Source organism: Sander lucioperca, chromosome 10, assembly GCF_008315115.2.
Source record: "Sander lucioperca isolate FBNREF2018 chromosome 10, SLUC_FBN_1.2, whole genome shotgun sequence".
Taxonomy (NCBI): domain Eukaryota; kingdom Metazoa; phylum Chordata; class Actinopteri; order Perciformes; family Percidae; genus Sander; species Sander lucioperca.
This window is the reverse complement of record NC_050182.1, coordinates 11,455,505-11,476,968: the sequence shown is the minus strand read 5'-3', so window position 1 is coordinate 11,476,968 and position 21,464 is coordinate 11,455,505. Positions and strand designations below refer to the sequence as shown.

At 39.3% G+C, this 21,464-nt stretch overlaps 2 protein-coding genes and 1 long non-coding RNA gene across 5 annotated transcripts in view; 1 reads left to right on the top strand and 2 right to left on the bottom strand.

The window, feature by feature from the left end:
- The window catches only part of LOC116036026 (fucolectin-1-like), a 59,561-nt gene that overhangs the window by 15,901 nt on the left and 22,196 nt on the right, over positions 1–21,464 (bottom strand). The window lies entirely within an intron of this gene.
- Positions 1,126–2,734, bottom strand: LOC118496106. The gene is made up of 2 exons (XR_004898574.1): positions 2,703–2,734; positions 1,126–1,186 (listed from the first exon to the last, which is right to left on the bottom strand). It is a non-coding gene; the product is annotated as an uncharacterized LOC118496106 (long non-coding RNA).
- On the top strand, positions 5,464–21,019 carry LOC116036024 (fucolectin-1-like). Of its 2 annotated transcripts, none has more exons than XM_031279434.2 (6): positions 5,464–5,566; positions 5,797–5,864; positions 17,907–18,192; positions 18,473–18,627; positions 19,621–19,903; positions 20,003–21,019. In XM_031279434.2, the coding sequence occupies exons 2-6, from the start codon at positions 5,801–5,803 to the stop codon at positions 20,151–20,153; spliced, it is 939 nt and encodes a 312-aa protein (XP_031135294.1). In that variant the 5' UTR covers positions 5,464–5,566; positions 5,797–5,800; the 3' UTR covers positions 20,154–21,019. The 2 variants fall into 2 exon arrangements, with proteins under 2 accessions (XP_031135294.1, XP_031135293.1); XM_031279433.1 differs by lacking the exon at positions 5,464–5,566 and adding an exon at positions 5,666–5,746 and having other exon boundaries at positions 5,778–5,864.

The window sequence follows — 21,464 nt, the reverse complement described above, 5'->3', positions numbered from 1 at the left end:
AAGTGGAGATTTTGGAAAACTTCATTTGCACGTTTGCATGTAAACTGAGACAAACGGAGGTTTAGACAGCCGAGAGAGAGAAAGAGGAAGTGAGTCGTTGCTGTTGTCATCAGGGGCGTAGCACAAGATCCTTTTTTTTTATAATAATAATAATAATAATAATAATAATCAGGCCTCTGTATACATGAATCTGTAGGCCTAGATGTTTATAGGGTAATAACTATTAACTGTACTGCTTAGAGTAACCTGATAATTTCTCTACACACATTTCAAACCTTTCCCAACATTCTCTAACCTACTTTACTGTGGTTACTAAATTTAAGCTAAATGATATTACAATATTATTATATTATATTTTAGTTTTCTAATCCCTACATGAACAAACTGCTTACTGCATAATAAAAGATAACCAAACAACACTTGACTCATTCATATTATATTTGCAGAATGAAAAAGACAAAAGGAACAGATAGCTTATACATGACATTGGAGTTCTCCCTCCAGTAAATGCCACTGAAGGTAGCCTAATATTAATGCCATATGTGCTTAAGTCATCATTTCAGACTTTCTTAATGTAGGCTACTCTGGTCTACCGTCACTTTACTTAAATGATTTTTACTTGAGAACATTATTTGTATTATGCTTTATTAGTTCAAGGCATAAATTAAATCTTAAAACATGCCATTTTAGTTTTGTACATTAAGAAAAAGCTATATTCAAAAGACAAACAAAACGTCTCACTAGTCATTTTTATCTGAAGAAAAAAGGCAAAACGAAACAAATGCTATTGCTTACATGCTATGGCTTCCTCAAATGTATAGCTTATACTTAAGTTTATTCCCCAGTAAATGCGTTGTATGCAAACAGCATTGTTAGTGTAGTTTATTTATTTAGCCTTTACCTCAGATTACACGTATAAACAAATTATCATTTAAAAGTGTATGTGCTGCTCTTCATATGGGTTGTCTCAGTCCGTTTTTAGCACTAACGGTCGCGGAGACATTCAAGTAGTTTAGCACCATTTCGTTTTCTAGTTTGTGCTCACCTTTCTTTGAAAATAAGTCAGTCAGCAATTGCTTTCCCTCATTTAGTTTTCTCTCCTTATCCTGTCTTTCCTTTCTTTTCTGGCAGCCTGATTTGGCTTTCTTTGAGAAAGACATTTCTATACTAGAAGTTTGCGCTCCACCTAGCGCTCAATGGCCGTTTCTCAATCTGTGTTCTTTTATTGACTTGTGTTCTTGTGTCCCTGTGAAACGTCCTCTCGTGTTGCCCAAGTACTGTCCCAATACACAAGTTCGCATTTCACCAAGAACAGTTAAGATTCCCGGAAATGTTCTTGACACGCCCATTTTACCGAGGATGCATTGGTTGGTAACTTGTATGAACTTCGCTGCAACCGTATCCCAACATTCATTTCGGCATTCAATGATGGTCGGGTTTCCGGTACATAGACAGCCCAAAAACGGGACAATTTTAACAATTTTCGCCATCTTATTCATCACCAAATTAACTTCTGACCACATTTTAGGCGAGAAATGAACGGTTTAGATTTCGAATGTAGGCAGTCTTGCGAAAATCTTTGCCGAATTGACAATTTGCTCCAAGGTTTTCGGAGTTTTCGGAGCTCCGTGAAGTGAGGCGGCCGCCAGCTTGCGCCTGCCCCGGCCGCTAGCTCGTCGCTCGGATAGTCACGCTCAGAGACCCCGCTGGAAGCCGGAGGTCTTTTAGACCGGTCCCGTAAATAAGAGGCTTTTATTTCGCCGTTGACGGATCGTTTGTTTAAATATCACAACACATGTCCATCATAAGATTAATGGGAACCTGTGGTTAACTGTCTTTTCAGAGTTAAACTCCACAAGCACACACACACACACACACACACGCACACACGCACGCACGCACGCACACACACACACACACACACACACACACACACAAGGGGGAGAGATATATACAAGTTTCTTTTCGGGAGACTTGTTTAAATTATGCCATAGGCTATACATTTACGTATATATAGATTTAGTTTTTTTTTGGTGTATTTGTTTTCTGATTTATTAGAAGTTGAGTTTCAGTCTGTATGATAAATTAACAGTTGTACATAAAGTGGTAACATGCTGACATGTTATGTAGACTAAAGGGGGGACACCAACCTTTATAATTTGAATTGCTAATTTCCATCTCCCTGGGCATATACAGTGCACTACAATAATATAGAAATGATCACGATCATGAACACATAGGACACACCAGTGCATGCCTACTTATTTTTTAATTTAAACTGACTTAAACTTATACACTAATAATAGTAGGGATCACGTTCCACTCTTTTGAATAAGTAAGGGATGTTTGAGCTAAACCATAAACAATAAAATTAAAGCTCAATAAGATTTATTTTTCAATATTATTGCAATAGTTGTAACATTGTGAGGTTTTCTTGTCCGGAGATTGTTTTAATATAAAGTGGTTATATTGTTGTGGTTTTTATTTCTAGCTGTTATTTTGGAGCCCTGCTGGTAGCCTCTGTGCTGGGGGGGGTTGAGCAATAACAGGAAGTACGCATCGTCTCAAACTCTTAACAGTGTTTTCTGTGCTTGTGAACTTGCAAGTTCATTCTTCCAGGTACAACTAGCAAGAACGTTCTCCCCAAGAACACAAGTCTGTTCTTTGCATTCTTGGTATTGGGAAACGGCCAATGTCTCCACCAGATGCTCAACTGAACTAAACAAAATGCGTGGTGGACTAAACCATTTGGCGCATTAGCAAGGGGTAGGTGAGACCTTAGATAGTCTTTTTTTATATACAAAATGTAGTCAGTCAATCAACCAAGTTATTCAGCCAATACACTTTACATTTCATCTGGCATGCATTATGAAATGTAATTAGGAAATGAAAATATTCAGGTGAAATAAAATATATTCCAGACTTTTCAAGGGCCCTCTCTCTCCTTGGGCCCTGGTAATCAGTATCGGTTTTACCCCCAGTCCGACGCCCCTGGTTGTCATAGATATATATATATATATATATAAAGGCTAGATGTCTCGTCCGCGCTGCTGGCCAATGGAGGTCGACGTCCGCACCTGGCGGCCATCTTGCCACAGTCAGCTCGCTCACTCGTAACATTGTGTTTTAATGGTGCAAGTACTTTTTAAATAACCATAACTTGCTCAATTTTCTACCGATTTTCAAACGGTTTGGTTTGTTATAAACGTCAGAGATGTAGTTATGACACTGCATACTTATGAATAATTATAACCATGGATTTCCATATGAAAATAACATTAAACAGAAAAGATAGGTGCAATGAATATACACAAGCACAAGGTATTTATGTTAAATCAATATATAGGCTACTAAAACTCAGTGTACAGAATGGCAACATGTATATATATATATATATATATATATATATATATATATATATATATATATATATATATATATATATATATATATATATATATATATACACACACACACACACACACTTTTATAATATGTATATTACTAATATAATAAAATTATAATATATATTTATATATTATATATATTATTATAATTATATATTATTATTATAATTATAATATAATTATAAAAGTGACATTTATTTGCAATAAAAAATAGGTACAAGATTTCCCTTTACAAATAGACATAAAGAAATGCTGCATGTTGAAATCCCCACCCTGTAGAGAGAACTACACTACTGTGGAGGTATACACATGGAGGATAGAGATAAAAAATTAAAAAAATTCAATTCAATTCAATCCATTCATTCAATTTTATTTGTATAGCGCCAATTCATAAAAAAAGCTATCTCAGGACACTTTTCAAATAGAGCAGGTCTAGACCGAACTCCTTATAACATTATTTACAGAGACTCAACAGTACCACCATGAGCAAGACCTTGGAGACAAGGGCAAGGAAAAACTGCCTGTTAAGAGGCAGAAACCTAGGACAGACCCTTCAGCTCTAGGTGGGTGGTCGTCTGACTCGACCAGTTGGGGTGAGAGAGAGAGAGAGAGAGAGAGAGAGAGAGAGAGAGAGAGAGAGAGACAGACAGACAGACAGACAGACAGACAGACAGACAGACAGGTGCACAGCAACAACAGTATTGGCAATGGCAGTCAAGCAGGACCATGGCAGGAGGCTCCACTAGGATCCATGAGAACCTGCGAGACGAGAAAGCACAAGAACTCCGGGGAAGAAGTGAAGTTAGTAACATGCATTAATGGGACATGAATGAGTGCAGAAAGAGAGAGAGAGGAAGAGACAGTGTTCCATGGGAAATCCTCCGATAGTCTAGGCCTATAGCAGCATAACTAAGGGATGGTTCAGGACTCACCTGATCCAGCCCTAACTATAAGCTTTATCAAAGAGGAACGTCTTAAGCCTACTCTCAAATGTGGAGAGGGACCTATATAATTAAACAGCTCGATTGTGGTCTCAGCCTTGATAACTTGCGCAAGTAGTAGTGATACACAACTATGCTGCACGATTAAGTCGTTTTTTTGAAAAGAAAAGCTGCAATTTCAACATGTTCAAGCATCCAGAATTATAGCCACGTTAATAACGTTTGTAAGACACCAAACCGTTTGTAAATCTGTTGAGATTTCAGCGAGATAAGAGCATTTGTGTTTGTGCAGATCACTCACCTTACATCAGGTACCACAGAGCCCGCAAGAAAGCTTGCCTGTGACAAGATGGCTGCCGGTGATGACGTTAGAGACTCCACCGTAAGACATCTAGCCTTTATATATATATCTATGGCTGTTGTTGCTATTTTCGGGATTCTGATTGGCTAACGTGGGCTTGAGCTTCTTGTTACACTGCCACCTACAGGTGTGGCATGCTCTTCACAGCATTGACAGCATATATACACGGGTACATGTAAACGAACACTTTTCTGAAAACATAGAGGTTCTAAATGTCCGCTTATGAAAATAGCCGGCCACGTGTAAATGTAGTCTTAGGCGTCTCACACTAGGGACATTGCAATGTATTGCCCTGGCGACATCTGCTGTCCTCATGCCTCCTTGCACCATGCCTAAAGCACGTTCACCTAGATTAGCAGGGACCCTGGGCGTCTCTTTCTTATAATTGTGACCTTAATTGACTACCGCCTGCAAGCTGTTATTGTCTTTTCAACCATTCAACCGGTCCATGTTCATTAATTGTTTATGGTTCATTGAACAAGCATGGAAAAGATTGTTTCAACCCTTTACAATGAAGATCCCTAAAGTTATTTTGATTTTTAAAAAAAGTATCTTTAAAATACAGTGTCCTGAAAAAGGGACATTTCTTTTTTTGCTGAGTATATATATATATATATATATATATATATATATATATATATATGTCTCATTAAAATGTTGCTGATCCCTGATCTGCTGACTTGAGCCTTATCTACATTCAAGGACAAATACCAGTCATCTGTAGTAAATCATCAATAAACACAATACCATGATAAGATGTGCACATAAATATCCCTGTGTGGTCACATCAAATCATATTCACCAACACAACATCAACAGCGGCTCCTCGTCTTCTTCTGAGTTTATTTCAAGTCAAGGTATGTGGTTGAATAATGATACTTTTAAAATATATTTACAATACAATTACAATTTATATTATTAAAAAAAATTCCACCATCCACCATGTTCATATCTATGCAGCTTGGATATTTAACTTCTGTAACAAAGATAGTCGTAGGTCAGGGATACATTTAATACAGTGATAATGGCGACAATGTTTATCCTTCAGTGTATTTCAGTTATTGACTCTTTTGTCTATTTCAACCAGAACAATGAAACGCAGTTCAGTTCTGCTTTTGCTGTTCCTTCTGGGGACGTGCTCGGCTTACACCTATCGTAAGTAGGCTATGATCCTGCTATATATGTGATATTGTTATATAGGGCCCTATGAAATCTGTTTTATTTTTTTTCAAATTCCGTGTTTTCTAATTTATTTTTAGCTCTTTCGGATTTTTCGGATTTTCACTTCTAAGCAGTATTGGCCTTTAAAAACTCAGTGACACAAACTCACAATCCAGCTTTTTTATTTAAACTGTTAATATATTCAGCAAAGCACATTCAAAATTACCTAAATAAAAGCTTAGGATGCTCACCTATAACAGTGTTGAGGACACTGTGATCTCGGTTGTCAGAGGTTTCGTCGCCAACAACGAAGATTTTCTTTCCACGGATCTCAATATAGCGACTTTGTCGCTACATTTAGCGACTTCTCAGACCCCCTTAGCGACTTCTTTTCAAAAAAGCGACTAGCAACAAATCTGGCGAGTTTCTGTAGAAAAGTTGCCAGTATTGTCCAGCGGGCACGCAAGGTATTTCTCTCCTTTGGCCGCCAAAGCAATCTCCTCTCTCTTCTGTTCTGTGACTCACTGCGGAGCAGCCCCTCCTCCCTTCTCTCTTCATGTGCAGTAGCACTGCGCACATTGCGCAAGCAGGTAGAAAGGGGAGAAGGGACAGGGTGCAGGGACCTATGAGAGGCCGTATAGGAATTAATTCATACTTCTGTCTCACACACACTATCATAATCTCGCATATACACCACTATACTCATACACACACACTATTATAATCCTTTAACATGTATGAGAGGGTAATGTCGTGTATATGAGAGAGTATAGTAGTGTATGTGAGAGAGTATAGTAGTGTATGTGAGAGAGTATAGTAGTGTATGTGAGAGAGTATAGTAGTATATGTGAGAGAGTATAGTAGTGTATGTGAGAGAGTATAGTAGTATATGTGAGAGAGTATAGTAGTGTATGTGAGAGAGAGTATAGTAGTGTATGTGAGAAAGTATAGTAGTGTATGTGAGAGAGTATAGTAGTGTATGTGAGAAAGTATAGTAGTGTATGTGAGAGAGTATAGTAGTATATGTGAGAGAGTATAGTAGTGTATGTGAGAGAGTATAGTAGTGTATGTGAGAGAGTATAGTAGTGTATGTGAGAGAGTATAGTAGTGTATGTGAGAGAGTATAGTAGTGTATGTGAGAGTATAGTAGTGTATGTGAGAGAGTATAGTAGTGTATGTGAGAGAGCATATAGTTGGGTATGTGAGAGAGAAAGTATAGTTTGTGAGTGATTGTATAGTTGTGTGTGAGAAAGTATAGAAGTGTGTGTGAGAGAGTATAGTTGAAAAGGAAGTTGAATTGATCAATCAGAAAGACTTTAAATTCTCACTTCCTCATTGGCTAAAGGGGCCATTTTAAATTATCCGGTGGGCTTGCTGCTTTGAAAGCACAGCTAGCACCAATTCAGAGGAACAAGGAACATTTACATCAAGCAGCAGAAACTTTAAGGACAAAAACAACCTTGTTGGACGAAAAAATGTATTCTTATCTTATTTAGTTTCTTTTTCAAGGTCAGTTTTTGTTTGTGGAAGTAAATGGTAATGAGGAAAACATTGCTATCTTTTTCACTGATACTGTGTGTTCAGAAAATTGTGAGGGAAACTGATAATTTGGGACATGACAGTGTCATTTTGGAAAGATTAATTTCTGAGCTCAATGGCTATACTCGGACAATCTCTTTCTTGCTCTTGATTAACCAGCAGTTTGAAGAGGATGATCAGGGAAGCTTTGGTGTAGAGCTGAAGATCTTTGTCCGAACCCGACAGGACCTGAATTTCTATCATTTTACACGGGCTCGCGCTCCAGGTTGCGTGCGGCAGTGCAGAGGCAATGCAGAACATTTTAGTTGGGAGTGACAACGCTGAAATGAATGAAGACCCCCCAGTACATTTTGAGACTTCAAACAATGTTGTTGTTCCAGAAAAAATACTTTATTTTCAATGAAACTGTTACAAACATAATTCTAGAAACTGTAGCCCCACTAGCCGATGACGGTAACCATGGCATTCAATTATTTTTGGGCCTGGTGAACTCCCTATCAGTGAGCAAGTTCATTAGTGTCAAGGCAATTAATAAAGGTTAATAAAAGGCCAGTGACAATTTCTGCTTCACAATGTTGAACAATAAAATAAATAACAAAATGGTTTCCTTTTTAGTCAAATGATTATTCCATTTTCAATTGTTTAAACAATACATTAATAATGTATTAGGAAATGGTGAGTTATTGACAACGATGCTTCATCAATTTAGTCAAGTTCAACAGGCAACAGATTTTAATAATGTATGTTCAGGAGTTCTCGGAAGTCATTCCTGACCAAATCCCTGAGTGTTTTTTAATGCAAAATCCATAGTTTCCTAGAAATCTTCGAATTTTTTCAGGACTGGCAACCGCAGGCAGTTAATGCATGTGTTTGCGGTAGGTAAATGACGGCCTTGTCTGAGGGGCAGCTCATGGAGAAAATCCACTGAAGGTCGTGGGGAGAAGCCCAGGGGGTGGAATTGCATTTGCTCCCGTCGCAAAGGCCAGGATACCCCCAAGTTGCAAGGGTCCCTCTTGCTCTGAAAAAGAAATACACCAAAGAACACCAAAAAATAAATTAAACCTAGCATGTAGAAAACTTTTAAAAAGGAGGGAAAGACAAAGACAGACAGAAGGGCATATGAAAAGATTTTTATTCCATAACTAGCAATAATACTTACCCTCAACATCCAGCAGGTAGTCCCTCCAAAATGCAGCTGTGAGTGGGGATGGCTCGTGACAAAACAGCGGTCTGAAAGCATCTGGGTGCATTCTTATTGCATCAAGAACACCAAGGGTCTTCATCCCCTCCCGGAATCTGTAAAAATGTATCATGAGAAGATACAAATATCTGTTTTCAAATTGGATAAATTATCACACAGCACACGAAAGGGATGACTTACAAGATAGTTCAGTGTTTTTGATTATGCAAAAAGGCCTTGTCATTGACAACTATCTAAAACGTGATGTTCTTTAAGTTATTTTATATGATACATGCAAGACTTCAGAGTGTTTGTAAGGTTGTACACTCTTAACAAGCACAGTACATTCTTAACCCTTGTAAGGTGTTTGGGTCTGTGGGACCTGTTTGCTAAAAGAAAAATTATGCTATTTATTATTTCTTCTAACTCAAACTCACTGGCCTTGGCTCATTTTCTGTGAAGAACATAAAAAATAACTTATTTTCAATGACTGCACATGGTACAACCCCCTACACATAACTATTACATATGAGGTGTTAGGGTCTACTGGACCCGAGTGTAATTATTACAGTGTAATAATTGTAGGTGCTATGAAACTTAACTGTGTCCTCCTCCTAATTAGGCCTGCTGTGTGTGTGTGTGTGTGTGTGTGTGTGTGTGTGTGTCTGTCTGTCTGTCTGTCTATGTGTCTGTGCGTCTCTTTTTGTGTCTGTTTGTCTGTATGTGTGCGCGTCTGAGTGTAGGTGCTATGAAACTATATTGTCTTTCTGCACCTGCTATTCCCACACAAAGTTACAAAATTGTTACATTTCAAGTACTTTCACCTGTTCTGATTAAGTTTTAAGAAATAAGCACCAATAATGATCAAAAAAATTGTTTCTATTTTTTTTTTTTTACCGTTTTTATAATTGAATTTCCTTGTTTACTCACAAAAAACGAATATGATCATATGATCTCACAGGAGTAAATGGCAAATATGAACCATAAAGGATGTATATATCATTGGTAATTCAGCTTAAGTAAACCTCTATTAAGTATTTTTACATAAATTGTTTCAATTCAATTCAATTTATTTTATTTATAGTATCAAATCATAACAAGAGTTATCTCGAGACACTTTACAGATAGAGTAGGTCTAGACCACACTCTATGATTTACAAAAACCCAACAATTCCAGTAATTCCCCCAAGAGCAATCATTATTAATGGCTAATGTGACAGTGGCGAGGAAAAACTCCCTTTTTTAGGAAGAAACCTCGGACAGACCCAGGCTCTTGGTAGGCGGTGTCTGACGGTGCCGGTTGGGGGTGTGATGAACAGTGGCAGTAACAGTCACAGGGATAGGGGAAACAGTGACTACAAGTGGTAGTTGTAGTAGTTCATGTCATTATGTCATTATGTTCATGTTATGGCTGTATTGATTTAAAAGCCTAATAATGTGGTGGGTAAACCAGACCCGGGAACATTGGCTGTGTAACAAAAATATGAACACCTTAGAAGGGTTAATTATGTTTGCTAAAAAATGGAGTTACACAAACCTTTGAAGTGCTCCACTGACTCGATGAACCACTTGAAACATGATGATATCCTCCACCAAGAGATCTTTGTCTTCTATGCGTTTCAAAGTCCTTAGACACCCAGCATTGGCCAGATAATCTGTAATAAATCATTGTATAGTATGAATAACACAAGATTAGATATATTAAACAAACTGTTCTTTCCTGGAGGCCAGGCCTGTATGTGATGATGAAAATCTTTTATTTAACTACTTCAGTCACAGTAGTATATTGAGCACTGACCAAGCCTGGTGTAAACATTCATATGAAAGTCAGAAACAAATCACACAAACTAAAGTGCAGATTGCAGAAATATAAAAACAAATATGTGGCTTTACCACACTTAGTAGTATTTAGATTATTATTCACTGTAATAAACTTATGTAAACATGTGGATTGCACTTTTTAATATGTATAATAATAATAATAATAATAATAATACATTTTATTTATATAACGCTTTTCATGGTACTCAAAGACACACACAGATAGGCTAAACATCGTCACCCAGTCAGATGATTGCAACTCAGCTAGCTAGCCAGCCGATGCTAGAGCTTTCTCATTTAACGCTATTTTTGCTGTTAACAGCCTACTCTGATGTCTCCTTACCCAAAGATAGGCTAAATCCAATAAATGCAGAACTACACTGTAATAAGCTGCGCATTGAATAGCAAATTACAATGTGTTTGAAATGGAATAACAGGAGCGCAGCAATGGGTACTATAACTACCAATATGCATAACTGCTGCAGCTAGCTGCTAGCTTTTTCTCCTAGTCAAAGTCAAATGTATTTGTACAGTAAAATATCATATAGTGTGGTTAATCAAAGGGCTTGACAGATACTGTGTCTTCTCTCTCATGTAACAGCTGATTTAATTCTGAAACCTGATTTCTGAAATTATTTCACACAGCTTGCTCAAACTTGCTTGATCATATTAACTAGCACTAGTGGAGATATTGCAGTGTTTTCAATGGAAAATGGCTAGCCCGTGTTGTATGTGGGTAGCAACTAGCTAGCAGCGCTAACGTCACGACCATGCTAACATGAATTTGGGGGGACACTGCAGATAGGGTGACATTAATAAAAAAGGGTCCTTGGCTATTTTTTTTTATCAACTTACCTCTTTCTAGATTTCGACGACGTATACCGAAATGCTGTCTCGTCTGGTAACGGGGTCCTCCATGTTCCATTGAGCTAGCTAGAAGTAGCAGTGCTAGCGCTGGAGCCAGGTCTGACTGGATTTGAAGTTCCACCCCTGAATAATCTCTGCATCTCCGAATAAGAGCTCTGTTGGACTTGATTTAATTGTCGAGACATCGTTGACAATATCACCATTTCCTAAAATATTATTTAGAAGACCCACAGCTTCAGTTAGCCTCTCTGTATCCATTACAGCGCCACTTCAGCCAAACTATTGGATGCAGGATTTTGACCGTCAAATACCGCTTCTTCTTTGTCAACCAATCAGGAGCTGAGTAATCAAACTCCCTTCCGTTTCAATCAAACTCTCTCACATACACTACTATACTCTCTCACATATACTACTGTACTCTCTCACATACAATGCTATACTCTCACACACACACACTACTATACTCTCTTACATACACTACTATACCCTCTCATACATACATGTAAAAGGATTATAATACTGTGTGTGTATGAGTATAGTGGTGTATGCAAGATTATGATAGTGTGTGCAAGACAGAAGTATGAATTACTTCCTATACGGCCTTTCATACATAGGGGCCAGTGTAGGTACGAGAGACAGTGGGACACAACAGGAGAATGACGCAGCTGAGCTGGCCTGGCCCTGGCCAAGCCAGCCTTCTTTGAGAATTCTTTATCGATCTTTTTCCCTCCCTTTGTAGAATTTATTTTATTTACTTCAAAGATAGGCTACCTAAGTAATAATTATAAGGTAAAAGATAGGCTACCTAAGTAATAATTATAAGGTAAAATAAATTCCTGTATTGAATTTGTGATTATTTGGCTAAAGATTTCTCTTTCTTTCTATCTACCTTGCTGACACAACCACTAAGCTTTATGCAAATGAGTGCGTAATGACGTCACAAATATGCAAATGAGCGTATGACGTCATCTAGCTACTTATAGCGACTTTTAATTTAAAAAAGACATGAAATTATATTTTGAAACTTTAAAAGGACTGACAAATAAGAAAGCCATCTGGACTCTGAACTTTTACAATGCCTTACAACCTCTTTAATGTAAATTTCATGCCCCCCTTTTTTCATGTATGTATGTATGCATTTAATGTTTTCAATGTGTTTATGTATCTGTACTTATAATATACATACTTTTTTTTTTTTTTGTCTAAAAAAGAATTTGCGAAGCTGATATAGCCTCGTTTCACATTAGCTAGATGATAGAAACTGATGATGTAGGCTAAACACAAATGACATTTCATGCAACAACAGTGAAGTTTTCATGTAGTTACTGTAATTGGGCCCGTACTTTTTCGTTCACTTGATTTCCAATTTTGAAACATGGAAATTGATGACAATGTGTTCAAACAGAAATCGAGCCATATTACATTTCATTTGAAGTTGCATTTTAACGGGGCAGTGCAAGTTGCTGCTGTGATTTAGCTGAAGCTAACGCCACTTAAGCTTTCACGTTACAATATAAAAGGTGTTAACCGTTGACTTAGCTACCACGCAAACAGTTCATTTACATGTCTACGACCAGGTTAGCAAACCATACCAAGAGACAGATACCGAGGAATATTGATAGAAAGCAGTGGAAACTAGTACTGTCATAATTTTTAGCACTGGCTAATTAGCAACCTGCCTGCCACTAGATGTTAGCTTCCGAGCTAGTTAGCAGCTAGCCCCAGAAGCTCATGAAAACAAGTCTTTTACCGGAGCAGTCTTACATTATTTCCGAACCACTCTTTTCTTTTGAAAAAGTACACAGGGCCCAATTACAGTAACTACATGAAAACTTCACTGTTGTTGGATGAAATGTCGTTTGTGTTAAGCCTACATCATCTAAAGTGAAACAAGAGGCTTCGCTACCAGGCTGTCTTGAGGCCTGTACTACGAATCAAGATCAACATGCCCTGGATTTCTTTCAGTTATCCGGCTTCACTAACCCTAACAACCACGGTCCCGCATAACCTGTGTCACGACGGTGCTTAACAACTAGTTCAATCAACCCAGGGTTTCCCAATCCAGCGGCGCACGCGTTCACATAAAAGAGGCGGTGTTTGCGCAGAACGACCAATCGCAAACATCTACCAGAGCTGCATATTTTACATAAGAAGAGGAAATTATAATTCCACATAAATATGAATAACACAGACACGGTTTTGCAGGCAAAACGCAATACAGTCGCTGCTTCCTAAAACAGGAGGAAAGCTGGCAATAAAATAGCCGACGCTGTAGATGCGCAAATCACAACGCTTATTAGTATCACTTCCCCATCAGTCAGGACCAAGATCTGACCATAATTACACTTGTCCTTTCCATAAACTGTCGTTGCTTTAGCCTATTATTTCAGTTGCGACCCTGGCAGTGCGGAAGCGATCGTGAGAGCAAATAAAATATATAAAAACATAATTCAAACTGATGTGCGCATTGGCAGCACACGGCTCAAGATACCAATAGCCTATATGTAATTCCCTCCCATTGAAATCTATATATTTCATAAAAATACCCATCAGGGAATGTTAACGGGGTTGTCGGTCTCTAAATGTTTGAACTTTTATGAGCGCATCCCTCTCAACCCCTCTCTCCCTCTCTCTCTCCGCGCACTGAGCCTCCGCCTGATCTTACCGTCCTAATTTCCACCGGTTGCGGTGACGCCGTTATCAATCGAGTATTGATTGGTCAGTAGGTGGTGCTTTTACACCAGTTGATCTCTAATCTCCAACATAACCTGCTCCCGACCAGGTTAGGCGTTCAGCATAAGTTACCACGGCGATTGAACCCGGTAACAAGTGATCCACCTTCGTGGTACAGAAAACCCTGGGTTGAACCTGAAGTTACCTCGTTAACGCCAAATCTTGCTTCGTAGTACAGGCCTCTGGTCCATTCGCGTATGGGGAGTGACGTAAACAAAAAAACAAATGGCTTGCACTTCCCGCAGGCTGCAGCGAGACATACTTGACTTTTGGAGCTGGTGCTAGCTACTTTCATTGGAAAAGAGTTGGCAACACTGCTTGCAGCACTTTTTGCATGTGCTGGTCAAAGACCCGCGGCAGGTGGGTCTGCCTGAGGCTGCTGGCGTTTTCTGGGAGTGCGCCTCCCTGCTTGCAATGTTTAACAAGAAACGGACGTATCCTCTTCATTTTCTCAGCACACATTGCAACAAAATCTTCCACAAACTCACGCCTTGCATCTATTGATTTTATTGTCACCGTAATCTGGAGGGATTTGCCCGCTGTGGATTTAGCTTTGTTCTTTTGAGATGAACTTTTGATTTCAAATAGTCGTTACATGTGTCTTTGCAGGTCCAGTCAACAGTATGTTGACAAAACTTACAAAACAGTTGTTGTCCAGACTCATAGTAGTCGTTAGGGTATTGTTCAGCCCGGTATTTAGTTTCTTAATTTTTTCGCCACTGTTGGCTTATCAGGAGACACTTGCTTCGACATTTTTTTTCCCCACGCAACAAACTCACAACGTGAATGTGAGGATGTATGGTCACTAGGTAACATGTTTAACAATGCCATTTGGACACGGTTTAGGTAGAGACCATAGACAGTCTATGGTAGAGACCTTTCTACGCTTGTTGTTTTAAACTGAAAAATGAGAAGGAAGTAAAACGAAAAGGGTTTTTGTGGCATTACACCATTACACAGTCTGCACAGTTGTCTTTCAATATTTTCAGCACGATCTTTATCTAGTAAGTGAAAACGTTTAACTTACTACGCTATGAAAAGAGATGAAATAGCAAATTATTGGTTGAGAGGGAGACATTTATTTAAGCTTTAAGCAGCTGTAATCAATATATTTATAATAACGTATCAGATGAAAGTATGACGATGTGAAGGAGAGAGGCCACTCAGTAATGAACCTGCTGAGAATGATCACCTGAATTTGCAGCTCACCTGAGCTTTACAGTGCTTATACTTAGTTTTTAACTCGTTGTTTAGCTGTCCGGCTTCAACTTTACTGTTTTGGGTCATTCTCACTGCTCTCATAGTGTCATGTTTGTGTTTTCAGGAAGATGTTTTTAGTATAAGAGCTCTAAAAAGCCACTGTACACAGAGACTAGCTAATCAACATGGTGGAATACTTAGTAGCTAAAGAGACAGATATTTATCTCAGGAGTTCGTTAAGACAGAAAAGAGCTAAAAGAGAGTGAATATTGGACTTATATTCACAACAATTATGTGCATTCAAACTACCGCACATGTGTACCACCGGGATACATTGGTACAGATCAGAGAATATGCAGGACACTTTATTACAGACGGAATCTGCGGCGGAGTGGGACAAAATAAATCTACCGGGAAATTTCGTAGACCACCGGCCCTCAGGGGGCGGGGGAGAGATGGACGTTCGGAAATAAGAGGTTGCTGCGGCCCGCCGTACAGGTTAGTTTGACCAGCGGGCAGCAGTGGCCGGAGCGAGCAGCAGCGGTGGCCGGAGCGAGCAGCTGCAGCGGCCGTAGCAGGCAATCAGACCAGCCGTAGCGGGCAGTTGCCGGAGCGAGCAGCTGCAGCGGCCGGAGCGGGCGGCGGCCGGAGCGGGCGATCATGGGGGACGTCCTCAACGGTGAAACGCGAACGGGGGCTGGAGTATAACCTAGCTAGGTGGAAAGCTAACGCTAGCCGGCCAGCTGTTCCATCCATCCTGCTTGCAAGTGTCCGCTCATTAAACAACAAACTGGACTACATCCAACTTCAATGAAACTCCCAACGCAACTTCAGAGACTGCTGTGTTTTTTTTGTTGTGGAAACATGGCTGAACAACAGTGTACCGGACTATCCAGCCTGCTTCTCTGTTGCCGGGTAAGAGTGGTGGTGTGCTGTGTTAACACGGACTTGTGCAAAAATGAGCTGCTTGTATCCAACTAACTGCTAACTACTGGTGGAGTTTGTGACTATTAAATGCCGACCATTCTACATTCCACGCAAATTCACGACTGTGTTTATAATCGGTGTCACTGCCCGATGTGAGTCGAGTGCAGATGTGAGTCGCGCATGCTCAGATTTAAACTGTTTACGGCATAACGTGTCATACTGAAATTTGTGAAATCTATAAAATAATAAACGTTTCTCTTTACATACAATAACAGAAGATGGTAATCATTTCAAAAACGTTGTAGCTATCTATGACTGTTTGATTGCTAACGTTAGCTCAAAACGCCATTAAGTGACAGCCTTTATTGTGTTTGACTGCTAACTTGTAGCCAGCAGCAGCAGTCATTTCAAAAATGTTTTAGCTATTTATGATTGTTTGATTGCTAACGTTAGCTCATAGACTGTGCGTTAGCTCAAAAAGCCGTTAGCATCTTGTAGGCTACTTGTCGCAAAGTGACGCATGCGCGACTCACATCTGCACTCGACTCACATCGGGCAGTGACAATCGGTGTTTACAGCCTGTCGGTACACGATCCGTTCTGCCTGCACGATCCGTTCTGCACATGCGCAAAATGTTCGCGCATGCGCGGTTGTACGAGGATTTACGACACTGCACGATCTGTTCCACGCTTCCGGTCGACAGCCAAGCTAACGTTAGTTTAGCTAACAGCTAATTCGGCTAACTGTTGATTGTAGCGGTCTGCCGTTAGCCTCCACAGGCAAGCTAACGTTAGTTTAGCTAACAGCTAATTCGGCTAACTGCTAGCTGAGACAGCATGTAATAACTTTAAAAGACCCTCAAAATAAAACTTGAAAATAAACGTTGACATATATAACAAACACCTAACATATATAACAGCTGTTACGTCAGTTCTACTTTACTTGTGCTCATTTAAAATACAATCACTCAATACTTGTCTTTATTGTTATTACTGTGAAGTCTTAATTTAGCTGTAGCCTGCTTTTCCCATTACGTTTGAGTTAACGTTATTTTAGACTGAATCTAGCTGTCAGCTAGCGGTTAGCCGAATTAGCTGTTAGCTAAACTAACGTTAGCTTCCCGGTGGAGGCTAGCCATAGGCTAGCGTGGAACAGATCGTGCAGGTCGTATCCTCGGTAAAACAGTATTATCTTGCGCATGTGCAGAACGGATCGTGCAGGCAGAACGGATCGTGTACCGACACAGCCCACCAAGCGCTAATGCTAGTATGCGTTAGCTGAACTTTACGGAGCATATGTGTGTGCATGCTTCAGATGTCGTTTTTATATATTTTAATTGTGTAACACCACTTGAGCCATGGTGAAACGTTGTTTCGTGTATATGATTGAAATGACAATAAAACATATTTGAGTTGAGTTGAATGCTGCCTCTGTCACCTCACTGTCTGTCTGTAAACGGTAGGCGTGGCTTGGGAGTGGAGTCTAAAGCAGCGAAGCAAGTGCATTCTGGGATTTGGTGTCTTTCATCCATATGAGCCAAAAACACATTTTCTGGCTTATCTCGGCCTAGAAGGCACCAATTTCTATAATTTTTTCACATTTCTACTACATATGTGACCCAATTATATTCGTCTTTCCAACGGTGAAATATCCCTTTAAAAGGTGACACAACTTGTTTCTGCTGACCCCAAGTAGCCAAATATACCAATAAACTGTTTAGTCATTTACAAACATTTTCCCATCAAGCATCTTAACTGTTTCATTTACAGAAAATGTGGCCTTGCGTGGGAAAGCGACCCAGTCAAACCGTTTTGCAGACATGTATGGTTTTGCCCACAATGCTATTGATGGAAATCGTGAATCTGACTACAGCGCCGGATCATGCACCCACACTGTTGAACAGACCAACCCCTGGTGGAGAGTGGACCTGCTGGAGTCCTACATCGTCACCTCCATCATCATCACCAACAGAGGAGACGCCTTTCCAGAAAGGCTCAATGGGGCAGAGATTCACATCGGCAACTCTTTACAAGATAATGGTGCTGCAAACCCAGTGTGAGTAAATAAGTAAATACAGGGTTTCCCCCAGGAAATTGTTTAGCAGACTTAAGCCTCCTAAGATAGTGACTTATCTCATCTTACGATCTATTAACTAGTATTTGATAGACTAAATGACAGTCACACTCATTGTACATGTGGCATTGCTGTGTGAGTACTGCCTCTACTCTTTCCAGCAGATTAAGTGTTGGTGTTATTTATTACTCTGTATTGCTATTTAGCTTTAGTACTGCCATTGTAAAACATCTTCATGCACTGCTTCCTCTCTCTCTTTTAGGGCTGGTGTAATTCATCATATCCCAGCAGGCAGGTCTTTAAAAATTACTGTTACCAGTCTTGTGAAGGGACGATATGTGACTGTGGTTGTACCTGGTTTAAAAAGAGTTCTTACACTCTGCGAAGTGGAAGTCTACGGGTACCGGGCCCCAACTGGTGAGAATTCAATATGCAGTCCCTCCAGAAAAACGCGATTATGCGATCGCGTAATTCAATGCATAATCAGCCAAAGTCCACATATTTATGCGGGGGCTGCATTTTTTTCAAATATGCTGCACTTTCGCCACATAAATTGCCGTTTTCAGCGCAAAATATGCAGGGCTTGCATGATTTCATAATCCCTGCATTTTCGTTGCAAAGAAGTCACATATATTTTAGCAGAAAGTTGAAAAATGTTGCGTTTACTTCACACAAGAGCAGCCATTTTCCCCTGTTGCCATGGGAACGTTATGAAGTGACGTTATGAAGTGACGTAATTACGCGAACACGTGAACATCATCGGAAAGCTGCAAACCCTGCGATGAAGCCATGATGAAAACACAGTTTTTGCAAGTTCCCGCAATTTCATTGCATAAAATTGCATAAATATCGTGCATATTCCATAGCATTTTTTAAGAAAACGTTCCGCATAATCAAGGATTTTTGCCTGCAACAATCACAAAAAAACTCTTGCATTTTTCTGGAAGGACTGAATATGTGGCTGAAGCCACACAAGATTTGATTTTCTAGATGATGGCTTTGTTTCATTTTATATTTGGTTCTCCAGCCAGCTCCTTTATTTTGAAAATGAATGACCCTCTTAAAAATGATTCATAGGCAATATCAATTGTTAAATCATAAGAACAAGTTTCTCAAGATTTGCAAATTTGTTGTTAGGGATACTGACATACAACATAATCTACACTAGCTACTGGTTGGTCCTTCAAGTTTTTCATTGCTGATCTAAAAAAACAACAGCATAGTTACAACTTTCCATGACTTCTCCATCCGTCTGACTGCATTTTCCACTTACCACTGGAAAAGGCAACAATGTGGAAATAGTTGTGAATTTCAGTTTCAAGACATTCACAGATTGAGCATACTTTCTTCTGCAGAGAGCATCAAGGAAAACTAGTTATACTGATGTTTGTGAATGTGTTCTGTTTGCAGGAGAGAACCTGGCAGTCCAAGGTAAAGCCTCACAGTCATCATTGTATTCTAACGGCATTGCATATAATGCTATAGATGGGAATCGTGACGGCATCTGGAGCCAGGGTTCTTGTACTCACACAAAAAACGACTTTAATCCCTGGTGGCGACTGGACCTGGGCAAAACCCACAGAGTGTTTTCTGTTAACATAACCAACACTGTAGATTCTATCCCACAACGACTCAATGGAGCTGAGATTCGAATTGGAGATTCTCTTGATAACAAAGGAAACAACAATCCTAGGTAGTTTACAGTGCAAATAGTAATAGTAACTTGTATATATGAAATTAGTATTAATTTATTCAAATGATCATGAGTTAAAGTATTTTCTTCTTCTGCTAGGTGTGCTGTGATCTCAAGCATCTCTCCAGGTTTCACTGAAACCTTCCAGTGTAACGGGATGGACGGTCGCTACGTTAACATCGTTATTCCTGGAAGAAGCGAGTACCTGACCCTGTGTGAGGTGGAGGTGTACGGCTCCAGACTGGATTAGGTCTGAGGAGGTTCAAAATGTATAACAACATTTTACATTGCAGATGTTCAGCTGATGCTCTTGTACAGACTCCTGTTGCAATCATAGATGAAGATGAATTTGCTATCTACAGACAGATGGGAGTTCTAGCTTGTTAAACTAGAGCTAATCCAGTAAAAAAGTAATGTCATTTAAAGTTAATGCGGCATTGTCTGAAAAAGCGACCCAGCCAGATCATAGTGGTGACAATGGTAATTCAGCCAGTACATTAAGGTCCATCAGTTTTCATATAATGATATCTATCCATCATCATCAGTGTGTAGAGAAATCAAACACATTTTCAGAGCTTTTGTAGTTTTATTTTATATTATTATGGACCTATTTCCTCCTTATTTATCCTCATGTGGTCTTTTCAGGATCTAAATTGAATTCCTGCGAATTCAAAATACACATGTACAACTGTATTTATGTGGGAATTGACAGTAAACAGCAAGTACATGTGGCATATTTTTTTTTAAACAAAACGTGGCCTATAAAATGAAAACGCATAACAAAAGTGCGTGTTTATATACACAATATTCCTCTCATTTCCTTATCATGTTGCAAGAATAAAATAATGTTACATTAACTGTGTCTGTGTGTGAGAGTCAAGATGGCTCCATCCTGTGGTGCCACTACACTGCTCTGATTGTTGGTGATGTTTGTTTTTCGTGCTGTATGCTTGTTCAGCTATGGACAGAGTGAGATTTCAAAAATCACCCAAAAAGGATCCCCTGGGACTTTAAAAGCAGGTCACAAAAATGAAGTTTAATTTTTCTTAAGGCTCAGTATACTTCCTTAAACAGCTGGGTACTGTAGTTATAAGCAAACTTTCCTCAAACAAGTCATTATTGCATTTGTTTGAGATTTTACATATATATATATTTACATATATTACTGAATTAAGATGTCAAAAATGACTATACCTTTTGTTATATTATTTATATATATATATATATTCTTTCGTAAGGTGCCATGTATCGTAAGGTGCCATTGTTTTGTGCCTGTGATACTTTCTTATAAGCCTGAAAAGCCAGACCCACATCACGATGTTGGGTCTGGGAACTCACCATTGACAGGGCTCAATCCGAGGGGCGGGATAAACGGTTGTCTTTCAAATTAACTCTGCACGCAATAGGATAGCTCTGCAACCAGGCAGAGCATCGAAGAAGGTAGCAGAGCTAGTTGATAGATTCAACTTTTGCCGTATCCGGTTGGCAAAACTCAGAACACATCTTCTTTTTTTAAGAATGACTTCAGTGCCGTTCTTTGTTCTTTTCTCAAAGAAAAGCT